The sequence below is a fragment of the Microcaecilia unicolor genome, chromosome 9, assembly GCF_901765095.1.
Source record: "Microcaecilia unicolor chromosome 9, aMicUni1.1, whole genome shotgun sequence".
NCBI classification, from domain to species: Eukaryota; Metazoa; Chordata; class Amphibia; order Gymnophiona; family Siphonopidae; genus Microcaecilia; species Microcaecilia unicolor.
Window position 1 is genome coordinate 144644145 of NC_044039.1, and position 14862 is coordinate 144659006.

General features: G+C 40.7%; 1 protein-coding gene and 1 long non-coding RNA gene across 2 annotated transcripts in view; both read right to left on the minus strand.

The window, feature by feature from the left end:
- Nucleotides 1–6544, minus strand: part of ZNF106 (zinc finger protein 106) — a 91830-nt gene extending 85286 nt beyond the window's left edge. Inside the window, exons 1-3 of the mRNA XM_030215243.1 lie at nt 6474–6544; nt 5923–6007; nt 3430–3491 (exon numbers count right to left, since the gene is read on the minus strand). Coding sequence (XP_030071103.1) covers nt 3430–3491; nt 5923–5976 — 116 coding nt within the window. The 5' untranslated portion in view covers nt 5977–6007; nt 6474–6544. The remainder of the gene's footprint in view (nt 1–3429; nt 3492–5922; nt 6008–6473) is intronic.
- A 3018-nt stretch (nt 6545–9562) lies between these two features.
- The window catches only part of LOC115478042, a 37691-nt gene continuing 32391 nt past the window's right edge, over nt 9563–14862 (minus strand). The window contains exons 2-3 of the long non-coding RNA XR_003943422.1: nt 13164–13262; nt 9563–9690 (exon numbers count right to left, since the gene is read on the minus strand). This is a non-coding gene — a long non-coding RNA (uncharacterized LOC115478042). The remainder of the gene's footprint in view (nt 9691–13163; nt 13263–14862) is intronic.

Genomic DNA, 14862 nt, shown 5'->3' on the forward strand with positions numbered 1-14862 from the left:
TGGCTCTTCCTGGTAATCTGGGATATAGTTTTGTTGTAGAGGGCCTGGTGAACTCTCCAGTGATTTGCAAAGTGGAGACCCTCCCTCCTCTGCAGGTCTCTTGACTCATCCTTTACTTATTATTGTGACTTTTTCTTTACATTCTTAGTACCTCTCAACCTGCAGATAACTCGCCAAGTCAAGTTTCCTTAATTATTATTTATTGCATTTGTACCCCACATTATCCCACCTTTTTGCAGGCTCAATGTGGCTTACAGAATGTTGTTATGATGCAGTCATTACATGATCTTAAACACATAAGTTGAAAGTAAGTGAATTAGATGCAAGGTCATTACATGATATTAAATACATAAGCTGAAAGTAGATGAATTAGATGCAAGGTGCTAGAAAGGTGTTGTGAGAGGCGTTTTTGATGCACCTGAGTGATTTGAGGAGTGATTTATTAAGGATGTCTTTCGTAGGCTTTGTTGAAGAGGTGTGTCTTCAAAAATTTGCGAAAGCTGGTTAGATTGTCCATATTTTTCAGGGCCATGGGTAATGCGTTCCAGATCTGCGTATAAAAAGTAGTGGCGTATGATTGTTTGTATTTAATTTCTTTGCAGCTGGGGAAGTTCAGATTGAGGAATTTGCGGGCCGATCTTTTGGCGTTTCTAGGTGGTAGGTCCACTAGGTTTAGCATATAGAGTGGGGCATCTGCGTGGATGATTTTGAACATTTGGACTATTGTTTCTAGGACAGAAGGGCTTTTAAGAGGAAGAGAGCGTCTTAGTTACGCATGTTCACTCAAAAAGGCTATTGGCAAAATAGGAGAAGTTGAAAGACGTATTTCAGATCTTGAGAAAGCTAATGTTGAGATGGGGCCTCAAATAAAAATTTTGAATGTTTCAATCCTGGGCTATAATTCTGATATAGCTAAGTTTTAAAAGACAAAAGACTGACAAAGACCCCCCCGCCCTTCCTCTTTTTCCCTTTTCTTTCTCTTATTTGTTGTTTTGGTGGGGTGATAGGGAGTGGGTTTGTAGGGGCAGGGGAAACATTTTGAAAAAATGTCATCATTATTGAGGGGTTTAGAGAAGCCTCTCCTAGTTCTTCTGTTGTTATTCTTTGTTTTTCTGCTAAGTTGGGAGTGGAAGTGGGTAACTTTATGCCTGTAATATGCTACTATTCTGGTTGTTTTTAGGTTACTGACCTATGAAACTATACATGCTTGGCTTTAGCATATTGTTCAATAAAGATCTCTATAAATTAAAAAATAAAACCTGAAACATTCAAGTCTCTCTAGAATTATGGATAATCAATACAAATAAAACAAAATAAAACATGGAAAAGAAAATAAGATACCTTTTTTATTGGACATAATACATTTCTTGATTAGCTTTCGAAGGTTGCCCTTCTTCGTCAGATCGGAAATAAGCAAATGTTGGTAGATGACAATATATATAAGTGATGTAACAAAGAGAGGGAACTAAGTACAAAAAAAAGTCCAAACAAAAAAAACGAGCACAAAGGGCCTTTAAAAACAGAGGAAACACATCAAAGCATTTCAGTGACAGTCTAACAGGATGAGGAGTGGATAGGTGAGAGACAGGAAGAGTCGGGTGGATGAGGGACAGGGAGATATGCATGGAGATAGGAGGGTGACAAAGCAGTACAATTTTATGGTTTATAATGGGCTAGAAAACCCAGATCTTTGTTAAGTCCTGTCTGGTGGTGGTCAAAATATTTAGTCATTCTGACTTCAAAGGTCTTACGTTCCTGTATTGTTTTAAAGTTTCCTTTCAGGATTCTTACCATGAAATCACTGGTACAGTGTTCTGGTTTTGTAAAGTGCTGCCCCACAGAGGTGACGACATCCTGATTGGTACTAGCATTGGACTAACACGGCTACCACACCTCTCTACTCTAGAATTATGGAGAATCTGCTTATACACCAGTGGCAAGAAGCAACGAAAAATGTAGCTAAGGTCTAGGAACCCGAAGTTCCTTGATTTTCCTAAAATGTGTTTTTATCTCCTGTGATGCTTCTTCGGAAATATTTCTCAGAAATTCTTACCCTCTGTAATTCGGGATTTTCTGAATTGTATAATCTCATTGGTAGTGTTCCCTTGAGCAATGAAACTGAGGGGGTGTTTGATGAGATGGCTAAAGATGTTTGTTTTGATCTCTCAGCTTTTTAGCAAAACTCAGGATATTATTGGTCAAAGTTAACCTCACTGCTTTATTTATATCTTAACAGAATAAAAACTTATCTTTTTTCCTGAAGTAAGATTTGAAAACTAAACCGTTTACAGAATTGTGTGAGTCACACAATTAAAGAGGAGAGCTTTCTTTCAGTTTAAGGATCAGGTGTTGGCCCTTGGGGCCACATTCTATTTAAGATTTAATCGTAAATGCCTGATTACCCTTAATGGAAACTGGTTTGTGCTCTTTTGACCCACCCCAACTTGAGAATTTTGAGTGGTAAAAGGGTTAATGAATGTTTTTACCTTACTAAGTTCCTAGGGTTTGCTAGTAGTTATGGAGTGGCATTTGGTATAAAATAACAGACTAATGGCAACAGTTGTTGGATTGTATTTGGTATCATCTGCAAATGCTCGACTCTTTTTCCTGTATACTATTCTCTTCTTTCCAATCAATATGGGTTAAACACTGGAATTTTTCTTTTATTTCATTTAATCTTTAGGCTATTTACTAAGCCATGCTGTAGGCGTACTAACTTTTTAAAACACACAAAAAATTAGAACACGCTAACAATAGAGACACCCATGGTGTCTCTACCATTAGCGAATGCTAACTTTTAGTGCACGGTAAAAAGTCTGCGCGCCTACAGCACGGCTTAGTAAACAAGGCCCTTTGTTTACAATGTTTTACTGTAATGGTAAAATATTTCTGAAAATTATTAACAAAACAGTCTTCCTGAAGATGAACAATACAGCAGCGCTCTGAATCACTCCTACTACCATAAAATGAAATGACAATAAAGGCAATAACTTAAAACATAATATCTCAAACATTTATTTTCCCTCAAGAATGTACTTGCAACCAAAATGGGAAATGTGACACATGTAATTACTCTTGTGAAGCTTGCATCCAATTTTAGCCTAATATTTCTTTGTCTTCATAAAGTTAGAAGGAATGAAGCCTTTTTTGCACATCTACAATAAGCACTGCATGCTGAAATAGTACTTTGGTTCTGCACTTATACTTCAGAGGCATAACACGCTTCACATTTTGAAGGGGGCGATAAAATGCAGGTTACTCTCACCCACCACTCCTGTTCAAAATTAAAAGAGGACCTTTGCTGCGCTTCTGAAACACTGAAATTTTTCTCTCTCTGTAGAACAGAGGATTGGATTTATATATATACGTGGAGTGAAGAGGTAAAAGGAAATCATACTATTTAAAGGCACACTGTGCACTTTGCCATACCTGCCCTTTAGATTCTCAAGTTCCCTGTGATGTAACATGCTTCTCATGTGTTCGCTCATCTCCTGAGGTGCAAAGAAACAAAGGGAGAAGCAGAAGACATCAGCAGCTGTCACCCTAGTAGTTTATGGAAGTGATCTAACAGCAATGATTGGCATTCCTTTTAAAGGCACAGTTGCCCATTAATGAAAGGGCTAGTGTTGGCTAGCCAACCCTTTATCAACAGCTGTGCACTGGGCCTTGATAGCTAGTACAAGAATGAAAATATTATTTTCTACACAGCTGTCAAGACATTGCCTTTGAACTACAGAGCTGAAAATATTCGGGGGGAGGGGAGGGCTAACACAATCAGAACACATTCTGGAAAATGCAGAGGGCTACACAAGCTTACAAGTACTGTAAATTCAAAGCAGAGTGATCATGACCTTTTTTTAACCTGTGCCACCCTTTCTCCCCTCCCCCGATAAATTGAACTTCTTAGTTGTGGACTGCGCATGGTGCGGTACAGTAAAGATTACAATCTAAGTTTGTACCTGAGGCAAAGCAAGGTGAAGTAATTTGCCCAAGGTCACAAAGACCGTCAGTACAATTTGCACTCTGGTTTCTCCAGTTCTCAGCCCACTGCACTAAGCATTAGGCTACACCTCCATTCCTGACTCAGAAACAAGTATTCATGAAACAAAAATTTCATTATATCACACATTTGTTCATAAAATGGGGAGGTCAGTTTTCAAAGGCTTCTCTATCTGTGGTAATAATTAATGTACCTGAATTACCCCAATTGAAAATTATACCACTCCCATTCCCTACATATCCAAAAAATGTGCACATTTCATTAAAATGCATTCTTTAGGCCATGTGGAAAAGGAGACAGGGAAAGTAATTACAAGATCTAATTCTGAAATCCTAGTAAATACTATGCATCTGCAAGAAAGTAAGAGAGTTTCCCTTTGAAAATTAGCAGATCCAATCTGTAACCTCCCCAGCCAAATTTAAAACAATTACTATTACATGATCTGGCTTTCATGACTTTATATATCAGTGTTACAGATAATGAAAATCTACAATACAGCAATGAACATCTCCCCAGTGGTACTAATTTTAAGCCATTATGACATCACATTACTATTTAAAAAAAACAAAAAGCATGTATACATTTACTATGATAGAATGGTATGACAGCTGTATTAGTTCACTTTTAAAAGTAACAAATAGAACAAAAAAAAAAGAAGAAGAAAAATGATACTTTCTTGGTCTAACAATACATTTTTGAAGGTACTGTCTTCAAAAGCTAGTCATAAAATGTATTGTTAGTCACATTAAAAAAGGTATTATCGATTGTATTTATTTGTTTTGTCTTGTTTCTCTATTACATATGTTTCCTTCTGAATATCTATAAATATAACATCTATAGATGTTTCATCACAACTAGTTATTAACAGAGCTGTAAATTTCCCAGGTTCCTATATTCACTGGCACCCACAGTTCAAAATGTGGCATTATGCAGGAGCACTCAACTGGCATTTTGCCACCCCATTTTGGTCCCTAGTGAGGGAAGGCAAAAAGTCTCACTAGCCACTGGAGAGAAACCCAATGGTTTGTACATTCCTGCAGTTTTCCTTCCTCTAACCATTCCAGCTGCTGTATCATGGACCAGTGGGACAGGAATACTGCAGAGCATCCTGCCAGTCCCTGCAGCTGTTTCGTCCAACTGGCATGCTTTCTCTGTAAGCAGGAAACATGCTGTGAAGGGGGTGAGCTATGGGACCTGGGAGAACCAGGAGCAAGTTCTTGCCATGCCCTTGAGCTACTGACCTTCTAACAAAGCCTCCGGTTCCTCTTTAGCAGTAGAGAATTTCCTAATAACCCTACTCTGTTATTTCCTGTTGGTGGTGGCAAGGGAAAGGGGATGTTTCTCAGGGACCCATCTGTTGCTTCCTTTCAGAAGCAATGGGGAAGGAAGGAGAATGGAGGAGTTTACTAGGTCTCACCAACAGTGATAAAAAAATCAACTTGCCTGAGACACAGCAAGCGAACATTTTTCGGTCCTGTCAATTAACTGACATGAAATACAAAATATAAAGAAAGGTAGCAGGGGTGAAATTATATTTAGAAAACTGAGGCAGCAGTCAAAAACATTTAAGAACAAGGGAAAATTCTCATTTTTATCACACATTTTGTTATTTTTATCACTTATTTACTGTTGTTAAAATTCAGAAAAAAATTGTAGGCTTTGCTAACTACAATCATGTTTCAACCATGATCGCAGGGGATGCAAAAGAGTCACTCTGCATGGTAGAGAGACCAGGGTCAACTCTTCTAGCGAATGCATGCAACATTCTGGTAGCAGTGAATATTTTAGAAGTGCTTCCTTCAAATAATGGACTCTTTCCTCATGCATCTTCATCTTTTTGTTGCAACAAGGATTTACACGCCCAGAGAACCAACCTTGCCACACTCTAACATTGATAAGAACAACTTTTAAGCATTTCTTACCTTTTTTGAGTTGTAAATGATATGACACAATATACATGTTCGTTCTCGACCCATGGTGACCAATTTAAGCGGTCTCACGCCATACCTGATTAATAAAAAAAAAAAAGAGACGAAGCTGGAGAATAGCTTTCTTGAGTCTCTCTCATACTTGCATTATCTGACAGGACAAAAGGGACCAGACCTATCTATTGTGTTATAAAAGGAAACACTTTCTTTACAAAGAACAGCATGTAGACAGCTGTTGTATAAACCAATTGACATCTTCAGCTTTGCATAGATGGTAGAAGACTGCCTGTATCTGAAAACTGGTATTTCTCGGGTTCCTCTGGTCTCTTGATTTCCCTCTTACCTAGCTCATTACTTCTTTGTGGTCTGTAGTGTGCTCTGTTTCACACCCCGACTGATTTCTAAACATTTATCTTTAGCTACTGTTATTCTCGCTGTACCTCACCTTGACCAACAGCTCATTTTATTCTTTATATCAGCTATCCTTTAGTAAGTATTTTGTTTTTAAATTCAACAAGCGATGCTGAATTTCATAATTCACTTACTTGAGTTAAGCAATTTCATAGCTTTGCCTCAATTTCCTTCAACTAAATGTTTTTAAGAATGAAGTCCTCCTGGAAGGAAGGAAGAAAGAAAGAAAAATTCTTTCACTTACCACCTCTATTGGAAGTTTTGTCACCCTGGATGCTAATGTCTGTAAATCTGCTTTTTATCATGCATGCCAAGGTAGAAAAATTCTTAGAACACTTGGGTACTGGTTAAGTTTTCAGGAGTCGGGGCAAAAAACAATGAAATGTTAATGCATTTACACAACTGGGAAAAAGTGACATCTGGAAAGTAGTGTATACTAATGCCTTTAGTATGGGAAATAAGGTTCAGAATGGATTTAGTGGCAGTCACAGTGATGTGGCTCATGGAGAACCATGAATGAGGTATAGTTATATCCAGTGCATTTTTGCTAGCAAAAAAGGTCCCGGTACTCAAATGCCAGACCACCCTTCAGAGGTGGGGTAATCACTGAGGAACCCACCCCACAATAGCCAGGCCCCCTGCAACCAGTCACAGAATCTATGACAAGGCAGAATTCGTGTGTAGAGCCTGAGCTCTTTCATTAAAACTTGGGGACCATGGGTCAATTTTAGCAGACAATGGAAAAGGTGCCAGTACTCAGTACCCCCAAGTACCTCCTCAAAAAAAGCCCTGGTTATATCATGCTATAATCTGTTCAGGAAAGACAAGGTAAGAAAAAAAAGGAAGGAAGGAGAAGTGGCATTATATGTTAAATATTAAAGTGACATAATTGCAGGACTTATGAGGTAAGGAAGAGACACTGAGGGTCGATCTGGAAAGAGGGAATGTAAAATGTATTTAAACTGGTGTAGCTAGGGTAACTTATAAAATTATGTGTATTTGCCTTTCAAATCATTTATGGAAGGACACCGGATTACACGCTTCCCTTGACTGAACTTCCTGCTTGTAATTCCATCCAAGTATCCAGAGACTTCCTACTTCTTCACTACCCCAACTGTAAGAAACCTATATATAAATTGGTCTTTTCAGTAGACCTTTGGTATCAATGTACTAAGTGGTGGAATTCACTACCAAAAAACATCAAAGGTATCCCAGATTATACTAGCTTCTGAAAATCACTAAAAACCTCTCTTTTAAGTTCTTACAACAAAAAGATGAATACTAATCCAATCTTATATGGTCTTTGAATATTTCTGTATATCTTTCTTAACACTAAACTGAAATTTAATCATTCTGTAACCTTGTGAAACAATTTGCATGTTTTTTTCTATTTTGACTTATAAGATTTATTGTAAAATACATTATGCTTAATTGCCATCAACCGCACTAAACAGTATGTATTTCTCTAATTATGTGTACCTGTAAGCTACATTGAACCTACCAAACATTGTTTAGGAAAATGCGGGATATAAATGACAAAAAAATCCAAATCAATCAATAAATATACAGGCCAAAGTGGACAGATATTTAATTGAAGGCATTCAAAACATTGCTATGAAAGGGAAATAAATAATTTTAATGAAATTGAATAGGGTATTCCTTTTGCAGGGTCATCTAGAAGTAAGGAGATCCTGGATTCTCTACAGGGGCAATTGCTCCAGTAGTTGGTAATAGAACCCAAAAGGGATAGGGCCACACTGGACTTAGTACTTATGAATAGGGAGTGTTTCTCTGATGCTATAGTTGGTGATCATCAGATAGTGTGGTTTAATGTTAAGACGTGTAAAGAGAGAGTTTATTCAAACATGAAGGTTCTAGACTTCAAAAACACTTTGTTGAGATGGGGGATTACCCCAAGGAGGAGTTAGCTGGCTGGGAACATCTGGAAGAAGTAGGAATGCAATGGGCAACACTGAAATAAGTTGTTTTAAGGGAAATAAACCTTTTTGTAAGGTTTGTAAAATTAAGGGTAAAAGAAGGCTGCTTTGATTCTCAAAAGAAGTAGCTGAAAAGGTAAGAAAAAAATAAGTTAGTTTTCATAAACTACAAGATATCGCAATAAGAGGAAGACGGGACAATATCTGGAAAAGCTAAGAGAAGCTAGTAAAGTAGTCAGGAAAGCAAAGATGGAAATGGAAGAAAAAAAGGTAGTCAATACGGAAAAACGGAAGCACAAGACATTTTTTTTAGGTATGTTAACAATAAGAGGAAGCGCAAAAGTGGCATTGTGAGGCTCAAGGGTGAAGGGGAAGAATATATAGAAGCTGATAAAGATAAGGCGGAATTGCTTAACAAATATTTCTGTGTTCACAGCTGAAGGGCCAGAAAGCTGAAGGGCCAGAAGCAGGACTACAGAAGACAAACACAAATAGGAAAGGTGGGGTGGTAGTCCCTGAATGATTTTCAGAGGGCTGTGTTCGTGAGGAGCTGTCTAAACTAAACGTGGACAAAGCAAAGGCGCCAGATGGCATATATCTGAGGGTGCTGAAGGAACTTAGGGAAGTTCTAGCAGCTCAGCTGGCTGACATTTTCAATGCTCCTCTAGAGTCAGGAGTGGTCCCAGAGGACTCAAGAGCAGATGTGGTCCCTCTCCATAAAAGTGGAAGTAGTAAGAAGTTTGGGAACTAGAATCAGTTAGTTTGACCTCTATGGTAAGTAAATTAAAATATAGAATAGTGAAGTTTCACTACATGCTAATCTTGTCAGACAAATCTGGTTAATTTTTTTGACTGGGTTACAAGAGAGTTAGATCTAGGGAGAGCGCTACATTGCTGTGTACTTAGATTTTAGCAAAGCATTTGACACAGTTCCGCATAGACAACAAATAAACTGAGTGCCCTTGGAATGGGCCCTAAATTGACCAATTGGCACTACAGAGTAGTGGTAAATGGGGCTCACTGTGAGAATATGGTGTTACCAGTGGTTTGCCACAAGGTTTGGTTCTTAGCCTTGTTCTTTTTAACATTTTTATAAGCGATATTGCCAAAGGGCTGTGTACTAAATTGCCTGGTGGGGAGGGGGGCAGAGAAAAAAAGGCTCTTTAAAGGTTCAAGTCAGTCACAGTGATGGCTCTTCCTCTGCCTAAATTTAGGTTTTTGGATACATAGGCCCTTGCACTCTGATCTACACAATATTGCTCAAATACTTCGCTTTCTTGCCTCTGCTGAGATCCTCCTTCAAGCTGTTCTCTCGTTACATCTTGACCACTGCAATTCTTCTCTCATCCATCCTCATCCCACACCACTCTTCCCGTCAGGGTGTCCACAGCGCTGCTATTACTTGCTTCACCACCTGCTCCAAAAACAGAATCATATTAGTCCAGTGAACAAAGACTGCCACTGGCTCCCTTGTCTCTTTTAGACTTTAGTTCAAACATTGCCTTCCTACTAAAGCTCAAATACATTAAGAAAAAAGTCTTTAAAGATCTTATGTGAGCAAAATCCAAATAAATAAATAATAAATATTGTCATTTAACACAAAATATGGCAAGTCTGATGAATCTCTTGCGTCCACTTCCATCCCTGATGACCAGTATGCTGGACTTACTTCTGTCTCCCTCTAAAAATGTTTTTCCTATCACCTCTCAGTTCATGCCACTCTGTTTAATGCATCTCCACCTCAATCTGAACACACTTTCAACCTCAAAATACTCCTTCAAGCTCCAAGACACATCCCTTTTCTTTTGACTTCACTGAGCTCCAATAAATTAGACAAAAGTAGTAACTGTACTGTATGCCATCTGTACATTATGACGGTAATTTTATCAAGGTTTTTTCCATGTGCAAAGCATATTTGACATACAGTCTTTTATAACACTGCGTGACCAAGGCACATGTATAAGATAGCATGCATTTATACACACAAGTAGACATTCTTGGGAACACAGTGTAAGTGTGATGGAGGCAGTGGAGTAGCCAATTTTGGGCGGGCCTGAGCTCAAAGCAGGTGGGCACCAAATTCTCTCTCTGCATCCTCCCTCCCCTGACTCTCCACTCCCCAGCACCTTCCAATTCAAAATATACAGTCCATTCTCGATATCCATATGCTCAGTACTTATTCACACAAAGTAAAATGTAACCTATTTTCGCTATTCACAGCATTTTCACTTATTCGCAGTGTAGTGCAAGTGCATGAGTACTGTTACACCAAAAGACTGTATATACTGTACTTTTACAAACGAAAGTGTATAAAATACCTTTATAAATGCTCAATATAATAAGTAAGCTGTTCTTTACAAGAAAGGTACACAAAATTATAAGTTTATGATGTTAGGTAGCAAAACTTTACAGTGAACAGGGTCAGACAGGAACCTAACCCCCTTTTCCCACAGGATCAATGGTTCCGTATTTGCATTTTTGGTATTCATTGGGTTTTCTAGGAATATAATCCCATCAAATAGTGAAAATGGACTGTAAATACTTTAGCTAATAAGGATCTCCAATGTTTGTCAGCTGAAGATTTTCCCCAAAGGTGGCCAGAACTCCCTTTTACCAAGTTTGGCAGGCAGCAATGTCCCTGAGTCACAGACATCGGCATCTCATGCATGCTTAGTTGTCATTGGCTCAAGGATGCAGAGTTTGGTAGAAGGGAGTTCTGGCTGCCTTTGGAGGAAGTTCTCTGCTGGCAATGCTTGGGGATCCTCATCAGCTACAGCAAGGGTTAGGGCTGGTGTTAGACATGCTGTGGCCTAGGTCAGGAAATAAAGGAGCCCCTGGATCCCCTCCCCGCCTCCCCTCCAATCATCTGCCAGTAGAATCACACCAACAGACCCTCACCAAATACAGAACAAGGGATCAAAAATTAGAAATAAAAATATACAGACAAAAATTGAACTGGGAACTCCAAGACTCAGCAAGAACTGCAACACTGAAGGAAGAAAAAGGAGAAACGCACTTTCTTTTCTAGTGAACACAATACAAAGAACATCGCTATATACATTTCCCAAAACTAACATATTTCATTTAATAAATAAAATGCTTTTTTTCTACATTTTTTTGTCTTTCCATCATGTTGGTCCCAGCTTCTCTTTTCCTGTCAGTCCTCTGCTAAATTCTTCAAGCGGCTGATGTCCATTTGTCTTTTCTCCTCTCTCCTGTCTTATTCTATTCCCTCACTACACCTGTCTGGCATATTGATCTTTCCTCTCTTTTTTTTCTTTTCTCTCTGTCCTCTCAAATTCCTCCCCCTCTCTCAACCTTCTTTTTACTTTTCAGCTATCAAATTTCCATCTTCTCCTCTCATCCACTAGCTTTCCTATTCTCCATCTCGCTTCTTCCCCAGCCTTCTATTCCCTTTCATCTGTAATCTACTCTCCATTGTCATGTTTCTACCCCACGTAATCACTACCCTACTCATTCATTCCCTCCCCCCACCTGTTCCACCATTCCCAGACTATTCCTCGTTCCATCCTTATAGCTCAGAATCTGCTCCCTCTTTTTCCGCTCCCCATCATCATAGCCCAATATCTTCCTGTCCCTTCCACTCCTCAGCATCTTTATGTCCATTCCCTCCTGCCCTGCTCTACCATGTTCCAGCATTTATCCCCCTTCTCTTCCTTCCATTGACCTGGATTTCTCCCTCAATCCTTTGGACAGCTGGATCCAATATCTCCCTCTTTCTCCTCTCTCCCCATATTCATCTCTCTCTCTCCCTTCCCCTCCTCCAGCTCTCTCATTGTCCACCATTTCTTTCTCTCTCCTTTTCCTCACATCTTAGGTCCAACATGTCACTCCCCCCCCATGCACATCTCTCCTTAACTCCCTTCCACTGTCAACATTTCTCCCTCTCCACCCCCATTTGCAGCACCCCTTCCTCCCTCCTACAACACGACCACGTGCATCATTTCTCCCTCAATTGCCCCACCCCGTGCAGCATCTCTCCCACACGACCCCCCCACCCATGTCCATTTCTCTCTAGACTTGCACCTCCCATATGGGCCATGAGGCATCTCTCCCACCCGACTCCCCTTGTCAATTTCTCCTTCTCTCTTCCCCCACCCCTATGCAGCATCTCTCTCTCCCTTCCCCCCAACTCTGTCCAACAATTCTCCCTCCCTCTTTCCATCCTCCCATTGTCCAGCCTTCCCAGTCTGTGGGAAGTAAGCAGGGCTCGGCTGAGGAGGCTCCCGCGGTCCTGAAGCTCCCTTAGCAACGGCAGCGATTCTTGACTGCACCTGACCTTGAAGCCGCCTTTCTGCTGTGTTCTGTGGCGCCGGCCCTGGTTCAAAATAGGACGTGGCGTCAGAGGGGGGCATGACATAGCAGTGAAGGTTTCCTGACAGGTCGGCTGCAGGAAATCAAGGAAGTTGAATCGCCAGTGAGGTTAGATTGAGAACACTGCCATTGCTGAGAGGGAAGGAGCTGCAAGATCGCGAGCAGGCTCAGTAAAATCTGTGTCTGCGCATTGCAGCTGGGTGGGCCCCGAGTCAAAATTGGGTGGGCTCAGGCCCACCTGGGCCCAACCATGGCTACGCCCCTGAATAAGTATTCCTAAAATACCAGCATGAGCAGCTAACCAGCAGCACAAAAACAATGAAGTACAGAATGCCAGTGGTTTCAAAATCTAAACATTCATATTTGCTTACAGTACGTGTAAGATCCAAACAGCTATTCAACCACACAGCAAATGAATAAGTATGCTTTTAGTCTGGATTATAGCAAAGCTTTCGATACTGTCCTATATAGGGAAGTAATGAAAAGGAAATGCATAACTAATATAAAATGGAAGCAATTATGTCCTTGTAAAGGTCACTAGTGAGATCTTACCTGGAGTAAAGTATTCAGTTCTGGACACAGACAGAGCCGAGATGCTCCAGAGATGTGTGAAGTCAGCATCAGAAGCCCTGTGAGATGAGGCTTACAAATCTAAACATAAGAAGATAGGTTAAGAGATAAGATAGACACCTTCAAACACATGAAAGGTATTATTAATGCAGAATATGAAAAATGTGTTTCAAAGGGAAAGTACACCCTGGATAATTATGAGCACACATTTCTGCACAATTGATGAGTGTGCAGATAATTGCGTAAATTTGGAGAATACATTTCTACATTTTGTTGGCACAGCATGAAAGAGCAGTGGGTTTATGCAGGCTTTGATCTGCAGGCAGCCTATGATGGTACACATGTTCAGAGAAGAGCTGCCCCCTCCAATCCCTGGTGGCCAGTGGGATGCTGTAAAGACCCTGCCTTTCCCAAACACATGTCCCTCAAACACATAGTGCTAAGACAGTCATCTTGGCCCAGCCTAGCACCCACCTGCTCCCCTTCCCTTACCCTCCTCTGGGACCCCCAACTCACCCCAACAAATCCAGGGGGCAATGGGGCAGGAGCAATCCCTACTCGCTCCTACCCCAGCAGCTGCCTCTGTAAAAATGGCACAGCCAGTAGCAGTCAATATGGCAATTGTCTCAGCTATCATCTACTATGTCGCCATGTTAATGTGTTTCAACTTGATTTGGACAACTACTGGCATATTTTTACATTACACTACACTCTGGCTTATATCCCGCTAACACCTTCAAGTTCTGAGCGGGTTACAATTGCAAAGAAAACCAGAACATACTCCTGTGAAAATAATTCAAGAAGGACCAGATCAGGTCACAAACTTTCTAAATAGAACAGTTTTGAAATTTTTTCTAAAAGAGGGGTACGATTTAGAATGAGATACTTTCCCAACTATACCCCTCCATAGTGATGCTGCTTGAATAGTCAATGACTTATCAAAGACAGATAATCTTTTCTTCACCTCAACTCAAGGCTCAACAAATTCTAGGCGCCAGGTTGCCATAGCGACTAAAAATTTGGACCTGGCGTCTAAGGTTTGCAGCCAGCATGAAAACATACTATTTCTTCCTGGCAGGCACACAGTAAGCAACGTCTTCTTCCGGGAAGGCAACCTCGATCTTTTCAGCCAATGAGATGCTGCTTTCTTGCCTCGCATGAAAGCATCATCTCATTGGCTGGCAAAAAAAGCAGCTCTCATTGGCCAGCAAGGCAGCCAATGAAGCATTCATAAGAAGCCTCTCTAGCCCATGTGGAACACTGAGCAGTGGCTGTTTTGAAGCGGTAGCAACAACAGAGCCTTGTGTAGGGGAAAATGCTTTGGGGGTCCAACAAGGCCCTCCAGCAGCGGATCCTCTTCCACAGGGTCTGCACTGAAGTATTGAGCATGGACAGGGTCCTAATAACCTCGTCAATGAGACAAGACTGCTCCTCTCTCCGGAAGAGATGGATCACATGGGACTGCTCTTCTTTGTCTTTCTGAGGCGGGGGCAGTCCTCCAAATCTGAGTCTGCAAGAGACAAGAAGCCTGAGAGAGCCTCCAATTCCTCCCCACCTCCTCTGAAAGAAGCAGCACCTCCAAAGTCCTCACTTCGGTCCTACATCTTTGGGAATCCAAACCAGGATACCTCCCACACCCCTCCAACAGAGGGCACCCCCCCCCCACCCCCGTGCAACTGCA